General features: G+C 32.5%; 2 protein-coding genes across 16 annotated transcripts in view; one reads left to right on the plus strand and one right to left on the minus strand.

Annotated features, from left to right (window-relative positions):
* The window catches only part of LOC128247032 (glutamate receptor ionotropic, NMDA 2B-like), a 1,133,867-nt gene that overhangs the window by 1,012,926 nt on the left and 103,441 nt on the right, over window positions 1-17,500 (plus strand). The window lies entirely within an intron of this gene.
* Window positions 11,862-12,850, minus strand: LOC149137245 (male abnormal protein mab-31-like). Its single transcript, XM_089348298.1, has one exon. It carries the CDS (start codon window positions 12,848-12,850, stop codon window positions 11,999-12,001), a length of 852 nt encoding a protein of 283 aa, XP_089204424.1. The 3' UTR covers window positions 11,862-11,998.

The raw sequence follows: 17,500 nt of genomic DNA on the forward strand, positions 1-17,500 counted from the left end.
GGTCGATTTATTCAACTAAATACTTGAAGTCCATGCCCCAACATAGCCGCAGTTTAATGACCAGAACAAGTAAAGTCCTAAAAATAAAAGATTGCAAGAAGATTAGGAAAAAATTATTCTTGTATCCTGTTTGATACTTGTTGCATTTGATATCAGATTCAGCTGATGAGAATAACAGACAATAAAGTGAGCATTGTAATAAACTGCTTTTACTTTAGCCGGCAGACTCTCTTCCTTAGCCTTTCATGACACTTGCATCATCAAACGTCTGATTTATCGGTTCTTTTCCATTTCCTTGAAGGAATATATATAATTACTTCAGAATAAGTTTAGATATGTTATCTGTTGTTTGATTTTCTGGAATGAAAAGTATTCAAAAACCTTTCTCCAAAAGGCACAAGGCCTGAAATTTGGGGAGAGGGGACTGATCGATTACATCGACCACAGTGTTTCATTGGTACGTAATTTATCGTCCCCGAAAGGATAAAACGCAAAGTCGACCTCGGCGGAATTTGAACTCAGACCGCAGCAGCACGTAAAAGAATTTTAAAGTTTTCAGAAACTGTAATATAGGCCACTATCTTAGATAAAATCTCAAGATTTTTGATATCCCACCTGTTATGATCGAGAATTGAAAATCTATAAAGTTTCAATTAGTTTTACTTAAATAACTGCGCTTCCTTCAGGCAGTGTGCAGGCAGAATTGTCAGCATGCCGGAGAAAATGCATAACTGCATTTCCTCCGTCTTTAGTTCTGATTTCAAATTGCGCCAAGGCCGACTTTACCTTCCATCTTTTCAGGGTTGTTAAAATAAGTAACAGTTTAGCACTGAGGTGATGTAAACGACTTACCCCTTCGTCTGACTTTGCTGGTACTCTGCCAAAATCTGAAACCAATATCTGCGCTTATTAAAAGCAGTTGTGAAACGACGTATTCAAACGCTTCTTTGACTTCCTGTCTATTAGCTTTCTCCTTAATTTTATTTATATTTCTGAAACAATGTTTTATCCATGTTGGAGGATTATCTCCATGCAATAAACATGGAAAACATACTTCCTACTGCAGGCATAAGACCTGAAATGTTTGAGGTGGGCGTTCTAATTGATTACATCGACCCCCCCCCCCCACTGCTAAACTAGAATTTATTTCATCGACTCCGAAAGGAAGTAATGCAAGATCTATCTAAGCAGAATTTGAAATCAGAACGTAAAGACCGATAAAATGCTGTTAAGCTATTTGCCCGGAGTGCTAATGATTCTGCCAATTCCACGCCTTATGGAAAACATAATACTGAATTCCTTATTCCTCGTCTACAAAGAATTTTTCTCTGCTTTGGACTAAAGCTACACACAACAAATATATTTCTTATTATTGCTGAGATATTTCAATATCATGTGAGAGAGACGTCCTCTTGTCTTTCTAGTAAGAATACAACAGTCAGCAATTAAATGGTTGAGGCTCACTCGCTGTCACAGATCATGATTTTTGCTTTTATTAAAGGAGTAAAGACGTTAAGATTATTAATGCAAATTCTTCTACGTAGACTTTATCAGTGTGATATCACACCATCTACAATTTAGCAAATTCAAGTACCCGATGTATACGCATGAGTTTTTGTATGTTTATCTATAAATATGCATATATATATATATATATATATATATATATATATATATATATATATATATATATATATATATATATATATATATATATATCCGAGTTTGAATGATTGTGTATAGAAGAATGTATTAATCAATGAAATTCCAATTTAGTTTGATTTTCATGTTTTATTCTTTGCAATTTTTTACAATATCATGATAATAGAATATTGTATATTTTTGTGATAAAACTAGTACTTTCATGCGTTACGCGATCATCAGGTTTATATATATATATATATATATATATATATATATATATATATATACATCACACACACACTCACACCTACACATATATAAACCGTCACTCCGCCGGTTACAACGACTGTTCCCTTTGATCCGATCAACGGATCAGCCTGGTCTTGGAATCAACCTGCTAGTGGCTGACCACTCCACGGACACACGTACCCTTATCGTAGTTGTTAAGGAGATTCAGCATGACACAGAGTGTCACATGGTCGGTCCTTTGAATTACGGGTACAACTCATTTTTACTACTGATTTGACAGGAACAATTTGAAATGAAGTGCCTTGCTCAAGGAGACAACGCACCGCTGGGTATCAGCCTCACGACCGAATACCCTAACCACTTGTTTCAGGGAACAGTTTAAATGAGTTTCTAATTTATCGTCTTCGAACACGTAATGGCGTATGCACCGTTAATTTTTTGATATCTGTCCCTGGACTTGACATCGTCAACATCGTTGGGAGCATTTTATCATTGAAACTAATATATTCAGAGTATATTCAACCATATTCTGGGAAATAATCTCTGATATTCACCATAAATTTCCCCATATTTCTACTAATTTTATTTGCTGTGGCTTCCTGGTTTGTAGCGTAAAATAATAGTGAGAAGTAAAGAGTGAACGTCATTAAACAAGTCATGAAGAACTGAAAAAAAAAGTGTTGCTATATTTGTAAAGCTATGTCTACACTATTTCAATATATGTATTTTTATTCTATCAGAATATATAAAACACCATTGAAATTGAGACGATTTGGAGTTGTTTTAATTAACAATCTACGACTGTGTGATGTGAACTACACCAAAAATAATCACCAATTATAAAAGCTAAACATTGAAGTCGGTTAGAGGAAAATGTTGATCGCAATATGTTTTATATAATAAACTATTAATAATATAGACATTAGTTTTATTATTTCCTTTATATATTTGACAATTATTTTCCAGAGTTATATCAATAAAATATTTTTATAAATTTCCTTCACAAAAATGATAGCAATCATATTTCCCCAGCATCTTTGTCAATATCATTCACCATTAATAAGGGAAATAATTTAATTACGTACTTTTTTTTTTTTTTTTTTTGTTATTGTCTGAAACATCTCATATAGATGATTTCCGATAGGGAGAGCGAAACCAATTTAACTCCTGCTCCCGTTTTCTGAAGCTGAAATTCGATGCCATTTCTCTGTTTTCAATTACTGATTTAAAGCTCGAGAGGTGAGATATATGTTACAAAATCAATATTGTGTGAATACTGCGATACGGCATCGCGATTTATCAATAGTCTTTAGGTCATAATTTATGATATTCAACAACAACGGACAGTTTTGTTTTTGTTATGCAAATGTTCAGAGAAGCAAGGAACCAAATTAATTAGATATCGGAGACTAGGAACTGGATTAGTAAGGCTGTACACCCCCACTCTACCTGATGCATTTTAATTCTTTGACTTACTATCTAGCATCATTTGCTCTGCAAGAGAATATTGCTTGCTCATTTGAATAACTAGTGATGTTATAAGACAGTGAAAATCCCAAAGACAGCAGTGAGATTGATGGAACATTTTATTCAATCACGTTTGTTAAATCACAAATCTAAATCCAAATCATTAAAAAGTCTGTTTTGATTTCTATTCACCCTGGATGATTAAAATATGTACTGTCAACATAATGGAATATATTAAATTTATTATAAGTTTATTCTTTAAGAGAGCTCTGAATTAATAACAGAGTGATGTATAAACACACACACACACACACACACACACACACACACACACACACACACACACACACACACATACAGGCAGACGGACAGATAGATAGATATACATATATTAGCCTGGGTTTTTTTAATTTCTGTTATACATTTATATGTGCGTGTGAGTGTGTGTGTAAAGTATAATAAGAAAAAAGGAAGAGATAGATAGATAGATAGATAGATAGATAGATAGATAGATAGATAGATAGATAGATAGATAGATAGATAGATAGGTTGAATTATAAGAGTATTAAACATTTTGTAAAGCAGTTTTTCTAAGACTTACGTAGTTCGGCGCTTTTATTCTCCGAATGTTTTTTCTGAGGCCCCCTAAATTTAGATTTACCAACACTTTCTATTTTGTTCATTCATTTCCACGGCTTGGAAACCATAGCAACTGAGAACAAAATTCAACATATACTATCTTGTATTTTATCACGGAAAATCAATAATTTATTAATAAGTCAATAATACCTAAGGATTGGAAACAAACGTTGGCGAAATGAAAACGAATGAAAATGAACAAAAAACAATCATATATTTTTGCATTCATTTTAATAAGTAATATTCATTCAAAAGGTTATATTTACTAAGTTTCATCTAAAAGAAGAAACGATTTGTAAACATTGAGAATCGGCGCATCGCTAGTCATGTTTCTACTCACTGATAGTACAATGACCTACACATATTCTATATTCGACAAAGATTATTTTTAAACGGGCTTAAATATAAACATAGGAATTGTATTGCTTTGTATCTACTTTAAATATATTTCTAAATAAAAAAATCATAACGACTCTAAAGCACCCAGCGATCCCCACACAACTCTTTGACATTTGCCGCCTCCTTTTAAATTTAGATTACTCCAGAAAGAAAATATTCATTTCTGTTCTAGGAACAAGGCCTGGAATTTTACGCGAGGGGGGGGGGGCAGTCGATTAGCTCGACCACGGTGCTCAACAGCTACTCAGTTTTTAGAACCCGAAAGGATGAAAGCAAAGTCGACCACGGCGGAATTTGAACTCAGAACGTAAAGACAGATGAAATACCACTATGCATTTCGCCCGCCGTGCTAAAGTTTCTTCCAGCTCACCGCCTTAATTAATTGCATATTCTTTTCTACTCTGGACACAAGGCCCGATATTCTTCTTTTCTCCTCCTTTGTACTGTCATACATCGAATGCTGCTGCCTCCTGTGGTTTCTCTATACAAAATACAACATTTCGAATCACCCCAGAGGGTATTCACTAAAAGAATTAATGTATGACTGATCTCGATTACTTGGACAGCCTCAAAGCACTGGAATTCTATACTCACCATCTCTACCATGAGCGATATACCATTTCCGTGATGTGGAGAATATACCACCAGCATTAGCCCAACGACCTCAACATCAGATTCAGAATTCATAGACTCGGGTACCCCATATCAGAGTCAACATTCTAGTTTTGGACTTTTTTCCTAAAAGAAGCCCTCAAAATTCTAACCCATAACTCACCACAATTGCTTACTAAATACAACGAGGCCTTCACTACGCACTTTTAATTCTTCCGCACTTTTAATATATATGCCTGTTTGGGTTTCTATGCGCTTGTGCGCGTCAATATGTTTCTACCCCAAAGCTAATGATTCGGTGTTGCTTTTACACGTCCTTGTAGCCTAAGGGCGCACGGAAACAAAGAGAAAGAAGAGTACCAGACTTTTAAAATAAATTACTAATGTACTTGGGTGCATTTAATCGACTAAATCCCTACAAGAGAGTATCCCAGCATGGCCGCAGCCCTATGACTTACAACAAATAAAAGAATAATATTTAGAAAACAGTCCAATTTATTGTGATAACAAACCTGTCTATGTAATTGCTCCCCTTTATGTGTCATCCCTTGTGACAATTATATGTTATAAACACACAGTATTATACATTAGCAGAAGCCCGACCGACCTATCATTTCGTCATAGCAATACATCTGAGCTATAGTAAAAAATCTCTACTACACACTAGAAATAATTGCAGGAGTAAGACATAAGCTGACTGACACTTTTAGCGGTTATTACACTTAATTTATGTATTCACCGTATTCTATAGTATTATTACGAGTAAATTATATATTGAAGTTATAGACTCATGAAACGAGCTTGCAGAGAAAACCTATTTCACGGTTACGTTTAATAGGACGTCAGTGTCAATCTTTCGCCGATACAAATTAATTCAAAGCTGTCTACTAAAAGATACAGAATTATCTTCATATTTCTGATTAGGTTTTCTTTTCATCTAGCTGTTTTCTTCACACAAATACACACACATACATTTACGAGGGAGACATATATGTACACATACACATACATAGAATATTTATAATGATACCTACACACACATACATTACATATATATATATATATATACATTATATATATATATATTATATATATATATATATATATATATATATATATATATATATATATATATATATATGAGAGAGAGAGAGACATTCACACACACATATGCATGTATATATGTATACACATATATACAGACGCAGTGCCGTAGGGTATTAATATATAAATATATTTATATATTAATACACTCCGTTAGTATCTTTGTGTCGGTTAGTGTGTATATATACGTCAATGTATATGCATTTATAACACATATATATATTCATGCACATATATTATATGTAAGTTTGTGTGTGTGTGTGCGTGTGTGTATGTAGTGTGCCTTAGTAATTCAATGTAAAATGTGAAAGCTCACACGCTTCGCACACTCACGTGTAGATGTTTTTGTGACTATATGTATGTCTTCGTATGTTTATGCTTGTGTGTGTGTGTGTGTGTGTAGATGTGTAGGTGTATGAGTGCTATTTCTCTTAAGAAGAACATAAAATTCCTCCCTTGTCTGCTACTTATCTAAGTCTGTTAATAAATAATTCTTTGTGGCAAATAATCTTTTATGTTTTATTTAGCTTTATTCATAGACTTGACTGAATGGAATCATTTTGCTAAGCAAGCCTTGGAGATTCGGATATTAGCCAGACTCTTTGGAATTTCCGTTTAAAAGCACCAGAGGTCATATTAATAACAGTCATATATTCAAAACTTCCAAATATAACCTCCGCGATCATGAGCCAAGATTATTGTAACTGAATTAATTAAAATATAATATGAGAAGATGTGACAACTCATAAGCTCCGTTGTCTCATTTAGGCGATTCTAAATCTGCTAAACATTGGCTACTTTCAAAGTTATGACATAATTACTAACATTCATTGTAATTACAACTACGTCTACTGCATGTATTTGTTCGTCTGTATGGGTATATCTATACGGGTTTGATGATTATATGTGTGCGTGCTTGTGCGTGTGCCTGTGTGTGTATGCACGCACATGGTTGTATTGGTTGTTTGTCTGCGTATATGTAGTTGCAAAAATATATCTTTAGAACAATTATATTTTTTATTCCTCATCTGACTTCCATTGCTATAACTTCATTTCCGGTATTTATAATACAGGCGTTACTTTGTATTTAGCGATTACATATATTATGCATGAATATCTAATGCAAGTGTTTCATACAAACATTTGGGTGACATATCTATCTGAGTGTAAGAGTGTGTATGCGTGTGTGTGAGAGAGAGTGTGAATATGTGTGCCTATATATAAATATATACACATCTCTTTCTCTCCCTCTTTCTGTATATATACATACACACATTATATATATATATATATATATATATATATATATATATATATAGTTTTTTTCGATAAATTAAGTATCAGTTGCGTACTGGAATCAAACTAATCAACTGGCCCACTCCCCAAAAATTTCGGGCCTTGTGCATAGAGTAGAAAAGAATATCATTACATAAATGTAATACGAGTTTTCCGAATGAGATATGGATGATTATGTGTACGAGTTACAAAAAATTAAGATTGTTTTATATCATCCTATCACTTATCGAAAATATTCTGCCGAGAATTAAAAGAAGGCACTTGAAGCTACACAGAGAAATATCTAACTTTGAAGTTTTCGTGTTACATGATGTTGAATGATGTTGAAATTTGACTGAACCTCCAATACTGAACCTCTCTGCCATCAACCAAGCGTAGAGTATTATGGGAAAGCATTGTGCAAATTGATAGTAGCTGATGTATCCAAAGGAATAGCTGAGCTATTACAATTTGGTACACATAAAGAATATTTATCTAACAGTTCAGCGTTGCGCACTCATTTTCACTGTCCGATATTAGCGTATGTATACATTATATAGACGTATATATATTTCCATAATATAAATGAAGAAAGACGTTTTAAAAGTTAACTACTTGCAAGAAAAAAATATTACGATAACACAATATCACCAACCTTTGGGAAAAGAAATCTCGTATATTGTTCCAATTATGTAAGTTGAATCACCTTTATTTTATATATTTCAAAACAGAGATACTTACGCATTTAAGCACTCGCAGAAACGTCAGGTGTTTATTCATATAATAAATGCTGGTCGTTGCAATTCACTCTGTTCATTATTGTATTGAATTTTTTGAGGACCTAGTCATTTATATATGCATTCATGTACACGTGTATTCATATATTCAAAGACAGAGGGAAAATAAGCATTGTTATAGATATATATATGTGTGTGTGTGTGTGTGTGTGTATGTGTGTGTGTGTGTGTGCGTGTGTGTGTGTGTGTGTGTGTGTGTATTTGTGTTTGTGTATGCGTACATAATCAGACAGACAGACAGTTAGGCAGGTAGGTGGGTAGTTACATTTACAGTACATGTGTTTTAGTTGTTCGATGTAACTAAACTACCTACTAAGTGAAATACCTTTTTATCATAAGCGTTAAACAGAGCCATCCTGTGACAATATATGACAGAAGTCATCACAGTTACATGTTTTATATTTGAAGAGCATGTTAGCAACGAGATTTTATTTTCAGTGTTTTAGTACAATTTTCTGTATTTACTGCTCATCTTGTTAAATGGCCTAGAAACACTTAGTATATTTTCTCCTATAATATTCTAACAACTGCATTTTTTAACCAAATTTCCACATGAACATTATTTTTCGTATGCAACTTAAGGTAGTCTCTGTGTCTTAATTTCAACTTGTTAACATGTCTTTACCTAGCTTATAATTCTGCATAAAAACTCATTAGATTTCTTTCGTTTTTTATATAAATCGTATAAACTCCCCTCTATGAGAGTGTCAATTCACTTACTCCAAAATCTCGACATCACATGCTTTAGCGATGTTTTATATACATATTTGTAATATGTATTCAAACTTTTTAATAATCATATAATAAAACAAACAAAATACACGAGTTGTGTCCTCTGGTTATGGGCATTAATACAAGGGAGATAATTATCACATTACGACACGAAGCGGGATTAGAAAATTTAATTTGAAAGTAAATTATATGTTGAAGAAGATACATAAAATCCACGTTTAATGATTTTATCTATTATCAGCTTCTTAAAATTTGTATTTGGCGATAATCTGTTATAGTACTACTTCATTCATTTAGAAATCTTCAGCATGAGTTAGCATGTAACTAATTAATTGAATATTTTAAGAAGAAGGAGATATTTAATTAAAATGTTAAATGGACTCAATGCCTGGAGGGAATACGTGTAATGTTTTTGTTTCTTCATAGACCATTAGTACTTAAGAAGTCCAGAGCTTGAAAGACAATATTCTTAGTGTTTACGCAGAGAGTATTTTTGAACAGATTCTCTTCGTCCCCATTTATATATTTTAGATACTTTAGCAATATTTTATATATTGATGTAACCATGGGGAATATTATAATTTTACAAAAGATTTTCACGAATGCTGAGTCCGAGTTGCAGTTTGCTGTAAAGATTTACATCCACATTTAACACCACATACTAAGATTCATTTCTGAATGTTTACCTATAACAATGTTTTAGAAATTACCTGAGGCTTGCTGAGAAAGGACTTGAGAATTTTATTATGATTTATTTTGTCGCTTAACATGTTAAAGGCCAATGAAATTTTATACGTTCGCATTTATGTTTTCTATTGCGGTTTTACAAACAATAAATACGAGAGTAGATATCTATCTCTTCGAGTATACTTATCAACAAATATAAAGCATTGAGCTCAACTTAGAAATGTGTATATTTATGAATGTATATATATTTGTCTAGCTACCTATCTATATCTATCAATCTTTCTATTCATCTATCTATATCTATCTATATATATATATATATATATATATATATATATATACGTAATGATAGTATTATATATATAGACAGACATGATAAAAGACTATAAGCATTTAGACACATGTATGTGTCTGCGATTTTGCATGCATATATATTATATACTATCATAGAGCTTAATGTATGGAGAAAGTATATTTTTAGGTGGGTCAATGGGATTATAGTATTCTTATTATTATTCTAAGATTTGTATAATCTTTGATTTTCTGATTACCATTCCATCATAAATCATCTTAGTTTTCTATGAAAGTCTGATCAGCAATTTCCCATCATCGACCGCTTTTGTTCTTTCCTGTATCTATAAAATAAATCAGTTCTTTGGATTGATTGATGGAGTGTTCCATATGATAGAAAGATACAAAGAGCGATAGATAGATTGATTGATGGACATATATATATATATATATATATATATATATATATATATATATATATATATATATATATATATATATATATATATATATACATACATACAAGCGTACATATATATCTATGTATATGAGTGTGTACATATATGTATATGCATATATAAGTGTTGTATACACATTATATATAGGTGCATATATATATATATATATATATATATATATTTGTATTTATTTATGTATATGTTTATCTATTTACATACATGTACGTGCATATATGTACGTATATTTTAATATGCGTTTGTACATATGAAAGGATATATATGTATATCTAATATGGAAGAGGGAAAAGTTATGGGTATCTATATCTTCATACGTGTATATACAAATACATATATGCATATGTGTATATATAAATATATATATATATATATGTATATATGTATGTATATATATATAGCTACAGATATAAATACATACAACATTTTCCTTCGTGTTTACCATATAAGTGCGCGTGTGTATATGTACATCGCTATATTGAGAGAAGACGAGTATATGATAGCTAGACAGATAGTTACGATTAAATGGGTAGGTTCATTGATTTTGCTTGACGTCCATATAGAAACATTGATGTATGTATTTTATGTATAGACTTACCAGTCCATTAAGAATGGAGAGAAGAAAAAAAAAACACTTATACACATATATGTAGCTATGGTTATGCGATATGATTATATTATAAAAGAACGTGTTATACAGTGGGATTTGTGTCATGTTTCGGTTTTCTTTTATGCAGATATTCTATTATAATAACTAATCCTGGAATTAATTCGTACAGTTCTATCCGTCGTTCTTCGAATGTGCTTCCAAAACTCTTCATAGTTTTAAAAAAGTGTTGTCGTACCCTAACCCGAATCATGATTCATTCTATCATAACTCTTTCCACAAAATTCTTTTTATTTAGTTATGTATCTTAATTTTGTTTCACATATTCCAAATAATTTCGAGATATTTGGTATTTAAAGGTATTTCGTAGAAATTAGTCGGTAACACGTCATGTATCACTGTGAAAGTCTTCAGTTCATATCATGCTGCAAGTAGTTTGCTATGGATATCACCAATACACTTAGATTCCACTGAGATGCTATTTATCACCACAGACACTAGAATATTTCATCAGTGTTTCTCACGTAAAGTGATAAAATTTAATTTCTCCTGTGATAAATGCCATCAGCGATATACCACTCGTATGCAGAGGAACCATATAACTCACAACACTGAATCTTCGGCACTGTCATGGTACTAGCTGTCAGAAGTGAAAGTGCTCACTGCTAGTGAAGTATGTGTCTGCCTGTCTGCCTGTCTGCCTGCTTGCCTGTTGTTGGCCTGTCTGCCTGCTTGCCTGCTGAGCTATCTGTGTGTCCGTCTGTCTGTCTGCCTGCTGGTTTGAGTTGATACTTTGGCTTACTTACTGATATCTATCTATCTATCAATCACTCGTCCACCTTATTAGAAAACACACATTTAATATAAAAACATATTTCCTGAAATTGCAAATTATTTAAAATATAAAAATATAATTTTCAACAGAGAGAATTTATCAAAATAGAAAACAAATGAAGTTTGAAGTTAAGTTTAAAAATAAATGTGATACTTATGCTTCGTAGATACTTATACTCTGTAATGTTTCAAACGCATGGATATAGGTGTCGAATTTGTTCCAATAACTTCTGGAAGATCTCGTCCTTGAATTCATAACGCCACATGAATTCTATTAGATGTGTTTGCAGTAAATTCCGGGCTGTCCCATTTTCTCTTTTGTTCCTATTCTTGACATGTTTCCATAGGCATTCGATGTGATTTGTTGTGGCAAATGTAACCGGATCAACAAAATTTATTGAATGGTTCACGGTTAAATGTCTATATCCTATCTGGTTCAGTGTATTATACGAACGCCAGAGGTCAGAAATTATTGTTGTTCCCGGCAATATACGCTCTTGTATAATTTCTAAAAGGGTGTCTGCAGACCTGTCTTCCACTGCCACCAAAAAACATCTTCTCGTATCTCTTTCTAAAGCACCAAACACCCACTGCGTTTTAACCCGATGGCCAGCATTGTATTTTCTTCTAACAAACGCACTTTCATCTATCTCCACTATTCGGTTTGGTCCCCCTAACTTAATATTTTGCGCAATATAATACTCTGCACATATATCACGGCAGAAATTCCTCCAATCTGTTACAGCTACATTTGCTATACGACATTCCTGGCCTAAATTCTTAGCTAAATCTCCTTTTGCCCAATAATATAATATATCTATAATTTGCTCGCATTTCAATTTGCTATTATCTAGAAATGTTCCTTTTCTAATGGAAATCATTTTTCTACAAGGCCTTCCACATGACCATATCATGCCATCTGACAAATTGTTTTTGGCTACTTCCCTCATGCTAGCTACACAAGAGGGGCATATTTTTTTAGTATTTAACAGTCCGTATGTCTTGAGCCAGTGAATACTATTTGCTGTGATTAATTCCATTTACACTGGTATATGCAGAAGTCATAGTGAAAAACCTGCAACTAATTTGTTCTCGTGTAGATTTCAAAGTGAACAAATTTGAATTACGCGCGCTTTCGGTGCTGGTCGTTGGTGGGTATGATGGGTGTATGTGATTTATTTTTAAAAACAATAATGAATAATGCAAAAATACATTTATTCATAAAGTTTAAACTGAACATGGAATGAAATATATTTATTTATAAACTTTAAACTGAACTTCATTTGTTTAAATTCTCGTCCACCTTACCTTCGCTTGTTTAAATTCTACGGAATTCTACGGAATTCTACAAGAATTAAGAATTCTACACATCACCAGTCTGATTCAGGAAATAGCTATGGTTACAAAGAATTAGGTTAGTTTGGAGTACCGGAGCAATTAGTGAATCATATTAATGAGTTTTAGTGTGAGTTTAAAGTTTCAAATAGTGGAGTTAATTGCATTAGTTTTTAATTGGACACATTACCAAGTTCTAAAGTGATTTGCACACACATACACGGAAAAACAAAATACCTTGCATTAAATATTTGAAAACCTAAAGAAACAATAGCAAAAATAACAGTACGAAGGAAAACAAATGAAGATAACAATAAGAAAATACTATTTGCCAATAAATGATGAGAAGTGGAAGCAAAAAAATAATGGATGCTAACAAATAAATGCAACTGCAACGCCTCCGACATCTCCTCGAATACTATCAACTATAACAGCAACACAAGATACAGAAATAATAATAATAATAATAATAATAATAATAATAATAATAATAATAATAATAATAATAATAACAATGATAATAATGATGATAATAATAATGATGATAATAATAATAACAATCATAATAATGATGATAATAATGATAATGATAAGGATAATAATAATGATAATAATAATAATAATAATAATATTAAGAATAACAATATTAATAATAGTAATAGTATTAATGATAGTAACAGAAATAGTAATGATATTGGTAACATATAATAATAATAATAATAATAATAATAATAATAATAATAATAATAATAATAATAATAATAATAATAAAAGTCATAATAATAATAACAATATTAATAATAGTAATAGTATTAATGATAGTAACATAAATAGTAATAATATTGGTATCATATATAATAGTAATAATAATAATAATAACAGTATTTTAGTAACAGAAATAGTAATGATATTGGTAACATATATAATAATAATAATAATAATAACAATAATAATAATAATAATAATAATAATAATAATAATAATAATAATAATAATAATAATAATAACAGTATTTTAGTAACAGAAATAGTAATGACATTGGTAACATATATAATAATAATAATAATAATAATAATAATAATAATAATAATAATAATAATAATAATAATAATAATAATAATAATAATAAGATTACGAGACGCTCCTTTGTCTTTAATTACCCTGAATATAGAGTAATCGGTTGCTGAAGAGAATACAATCATCGGGGGAGTTGTACAAACTCGGGAAATTTTATGCTGATAAAAGTTGATTTGTATTAGTTTAATACTTGCGAGGTGCCAATATAAATGGAGAAAAATACACCCATTAAAAATAACCAATAATTGCTTTGTGTCTCAAAGGAAACTGATGTCTTCGTGTAATTCTTTATTCGCAATGATGGCCGTTGAAAATCGGCAATATTCTCCTCATCTCCATTGCAAATACTAGACTTGTTACGTGAAAATTTACATTAAAACAACTTATTGTGTACACACAATGTAACACTAGCAGACAATCAACTTCCGATTATTCCCCATTATTAATGTTGTTGTTGTTGTTATTAGTATAAGTGTTACAGTTGTTCTTGTTTTCGTTGTTTGTTGTTGTTGTTATAGTGACTTAGATTTTCACTTAAATGTACGATGAAGTAACAGATTACCAGACACCGCCAACAAGGAACAACGTTAGCTAAACAAGCAGGTGAATACCGCTAAGGAAGTACATACATACATACATACATCTACACATACACACACACACACATATGCACATACACACATATGCACACACGTATATTAATGCTTGTTTTTATGTTCAGTTAAAATAAAAACAACTTTACATTCATTTGATTGACTACTCTATCGTGGTACTCCGTCGATTATGACGTCGAGGGTTCCAGTTGCTCCAATCAGCGGAACAGCCTGCTCCTGAAATTAATGTGCAAGTGACTGAGGACGCCACAAACACGTATACCCATCACGTAGTTCTCGGGAGAGATTCAGCGTGACACAGAGTGTGACGAGGCTGGTCCTTTGAAATACAGATACAATAGAAACAGGAAGAAAGAGTGAGAGAAAGTTGTGGCGAAAGTTTAGAGCAGAGTTACCCAACAGCCGGAGCCTCAACAAGCACTCGCAAAGCCCCGTCAGGAATCAAAACCGCGATCCTACGGGATCGATAAATTAAGTACCCGTTACGCTCTGGGGTCGACTCATCCCTTCCACCAATATGGCTACCCTTGTGGAAAAATTTGAAACCATTCTTCTACTTCTTCTTCTTATTATTATTATTATTATTATTATTATTATTATTATTATCATTATTATTATCATTAATATTTACTTTTAATCTGCATGTTTTTTACAATCCCTCGCCGAGACACACCCAGCGTCCTAAGGTGAGTAAAGGAAAAGAGATGTTACAGTATGACTGAAAGTTTGGGGAGGGCAAGTGGCAGAGGCAGTAGCAAAATATCTTCAAGTAATACAAAACATATATTTAAATGGGTAGGGTTTTCCTAAGGATGTGGGCAGTACTTGTCAGCACCATCTTTTGGATTTCTCTGGGACATGGTTCTCCTGGGATATTATCTAGATGTTTCACTGATAGTAAACAGCGTTAGAAACTGTGCAAAGGCAATAATAATAATAATAATAATAATAATAATAATAATAATAATAATAATAATAATAATAATAATAATAATACTGACGGAAAAGTTTCGTAAAGAACTAAGAATAACGGAAAGGAAATGGAAAAGAATTTAAACTGACGTCATGATATACATATATAAAAAAAAAATCTACAAATTGAATTCTCGTAACGAAAACTAACTTCACGTTCACAAACAAATACACTTAAATACAATGTACCAAACAGACCAGGCTGATGGACAATGGAAACAAATGATAAAATTAAAACAGAAAATATGCCAAAAAGATACCCAACCTAAAGCATACCTGTCAAAAAGGCAGCTTTCCAATAGCATCAAAATAGGTTAACTTCATAGTTCAATTATCAACCTGGGATTTAGAAATTATCGACCACTCTCGTCTTTAATGGTGTAGTTAAATGGAAGTTTTTTTTAACTATCAAAAAAGTAGGCAATATTCTGAGGTTCATAAAACCTGTTCATTGAGCGATTTAGAACAGATGTAAACTGAATTGCGTCTGTGTCGAGGTTGTCCATGTAAGTTGTTCCAGAATTCACATACGCACTACTGTAGTAATAAGAAATGAAAAAATTGAAGGCGTGGACATGGATGTCTGCATAAGAACATTTTTCCGAAACGTTTTTGGTCGAGCTTGAATACATACATACATACATACATACGTACATACATACATACACGCACACACACACACACACACACACACACACATACACACACACACACACACACACGGCTTTTAAGCTAGCTCCTATGGCTGGTTCATTGGGCCTTGGGCCCAACAATGACACTTCATGCAATGAGTACATATTAAATTTTATTAAACTTGGACAATATTCTTCAAGACAATGATATATGTCGACTTGGAACTTATTGCAAAGCTGCATGATAAACAACAATATCACTACAATCGAACCATATCTGCTATACACACACTATTGAGACAACTGACGCCATCACCATGAATACCTTTGATTTCGCCGCCTTCCTCTCATAACTGTTATTGCTGTCATTCACATCACTTACTCTCACCGTCATCCCTGACCACCTCGGCTACCACCACCACCATCATCATCACCGCCGCCTCCGCCTCTATCACAACTAGAGCTCATACTATTACTATCACACCATTACCATCACAAAAATAGCTAAATTTGTGTGGAAAAGAATTGTGTTCTGTATGTTAATTCAGCGTTCAGTCCCTCTTTCTCTCACATATCCACTCTTTCTCTCTGTCTTATTATTACTCCCACTCCCATCATCAACACTACTAATTTTAATAAAATCATCAACTCTCCCTGAATTTCTTTTTCTCTCTTTCTTTCTCTCTCTCTCGCTCTCTCTCTCTCTCTCTCTCTCTCTCTCTATCCCTCTCTCTCTGTCTTCGTCACCACCCTCATGAGGGGCGTCAATGAATAGTGAGAGAGTGGTGGCCGACATTTGACAAATTGATGCAGAGATATTAGCTTTTGCATTTCTTATATAGTAGAAATTTATAGAGAAAATAAAGATGCAGAAAAGTGTATGAACAACAAGCAAGTGTATCAGTTTGACGCCCGAGAAAAGTGAAAATGTCTTTTACGTTTCGAGCTTACGCACTTCAACAGAAAGGAATAAGAGAAAATAGAGAGAGAATGAAAAACGTTTGGTGGAGTTCAGCGGTCAAAAATGGTGAATATATATAGATGTACTTCTACTTTTATT

The sequence above is a fragment of the Octopus bimaculoides genome, chromosome 2 (genome assembly GCF_046866305.1).
Source record: "Octopus bimaculoides isolate indiv1 chromosome 2, ASM4686630v1, whole genome shotgun sequence".
Taxonomy (NCBI): Eukaryota; Metazoa; Mollusca; class Cephalopoda; order Octopoda; family Octopodidae; genus Octopus; species Octopus bimaculoides.

Coding starts and splice junctions, on each gene's coding strand:
- LOC149137245 (XM_089348298.1), bottom strand. CDS start 12,850: ATGGAATTAATCACAGCAAATAGTATTCACTGGCTCAAGACATACGGA.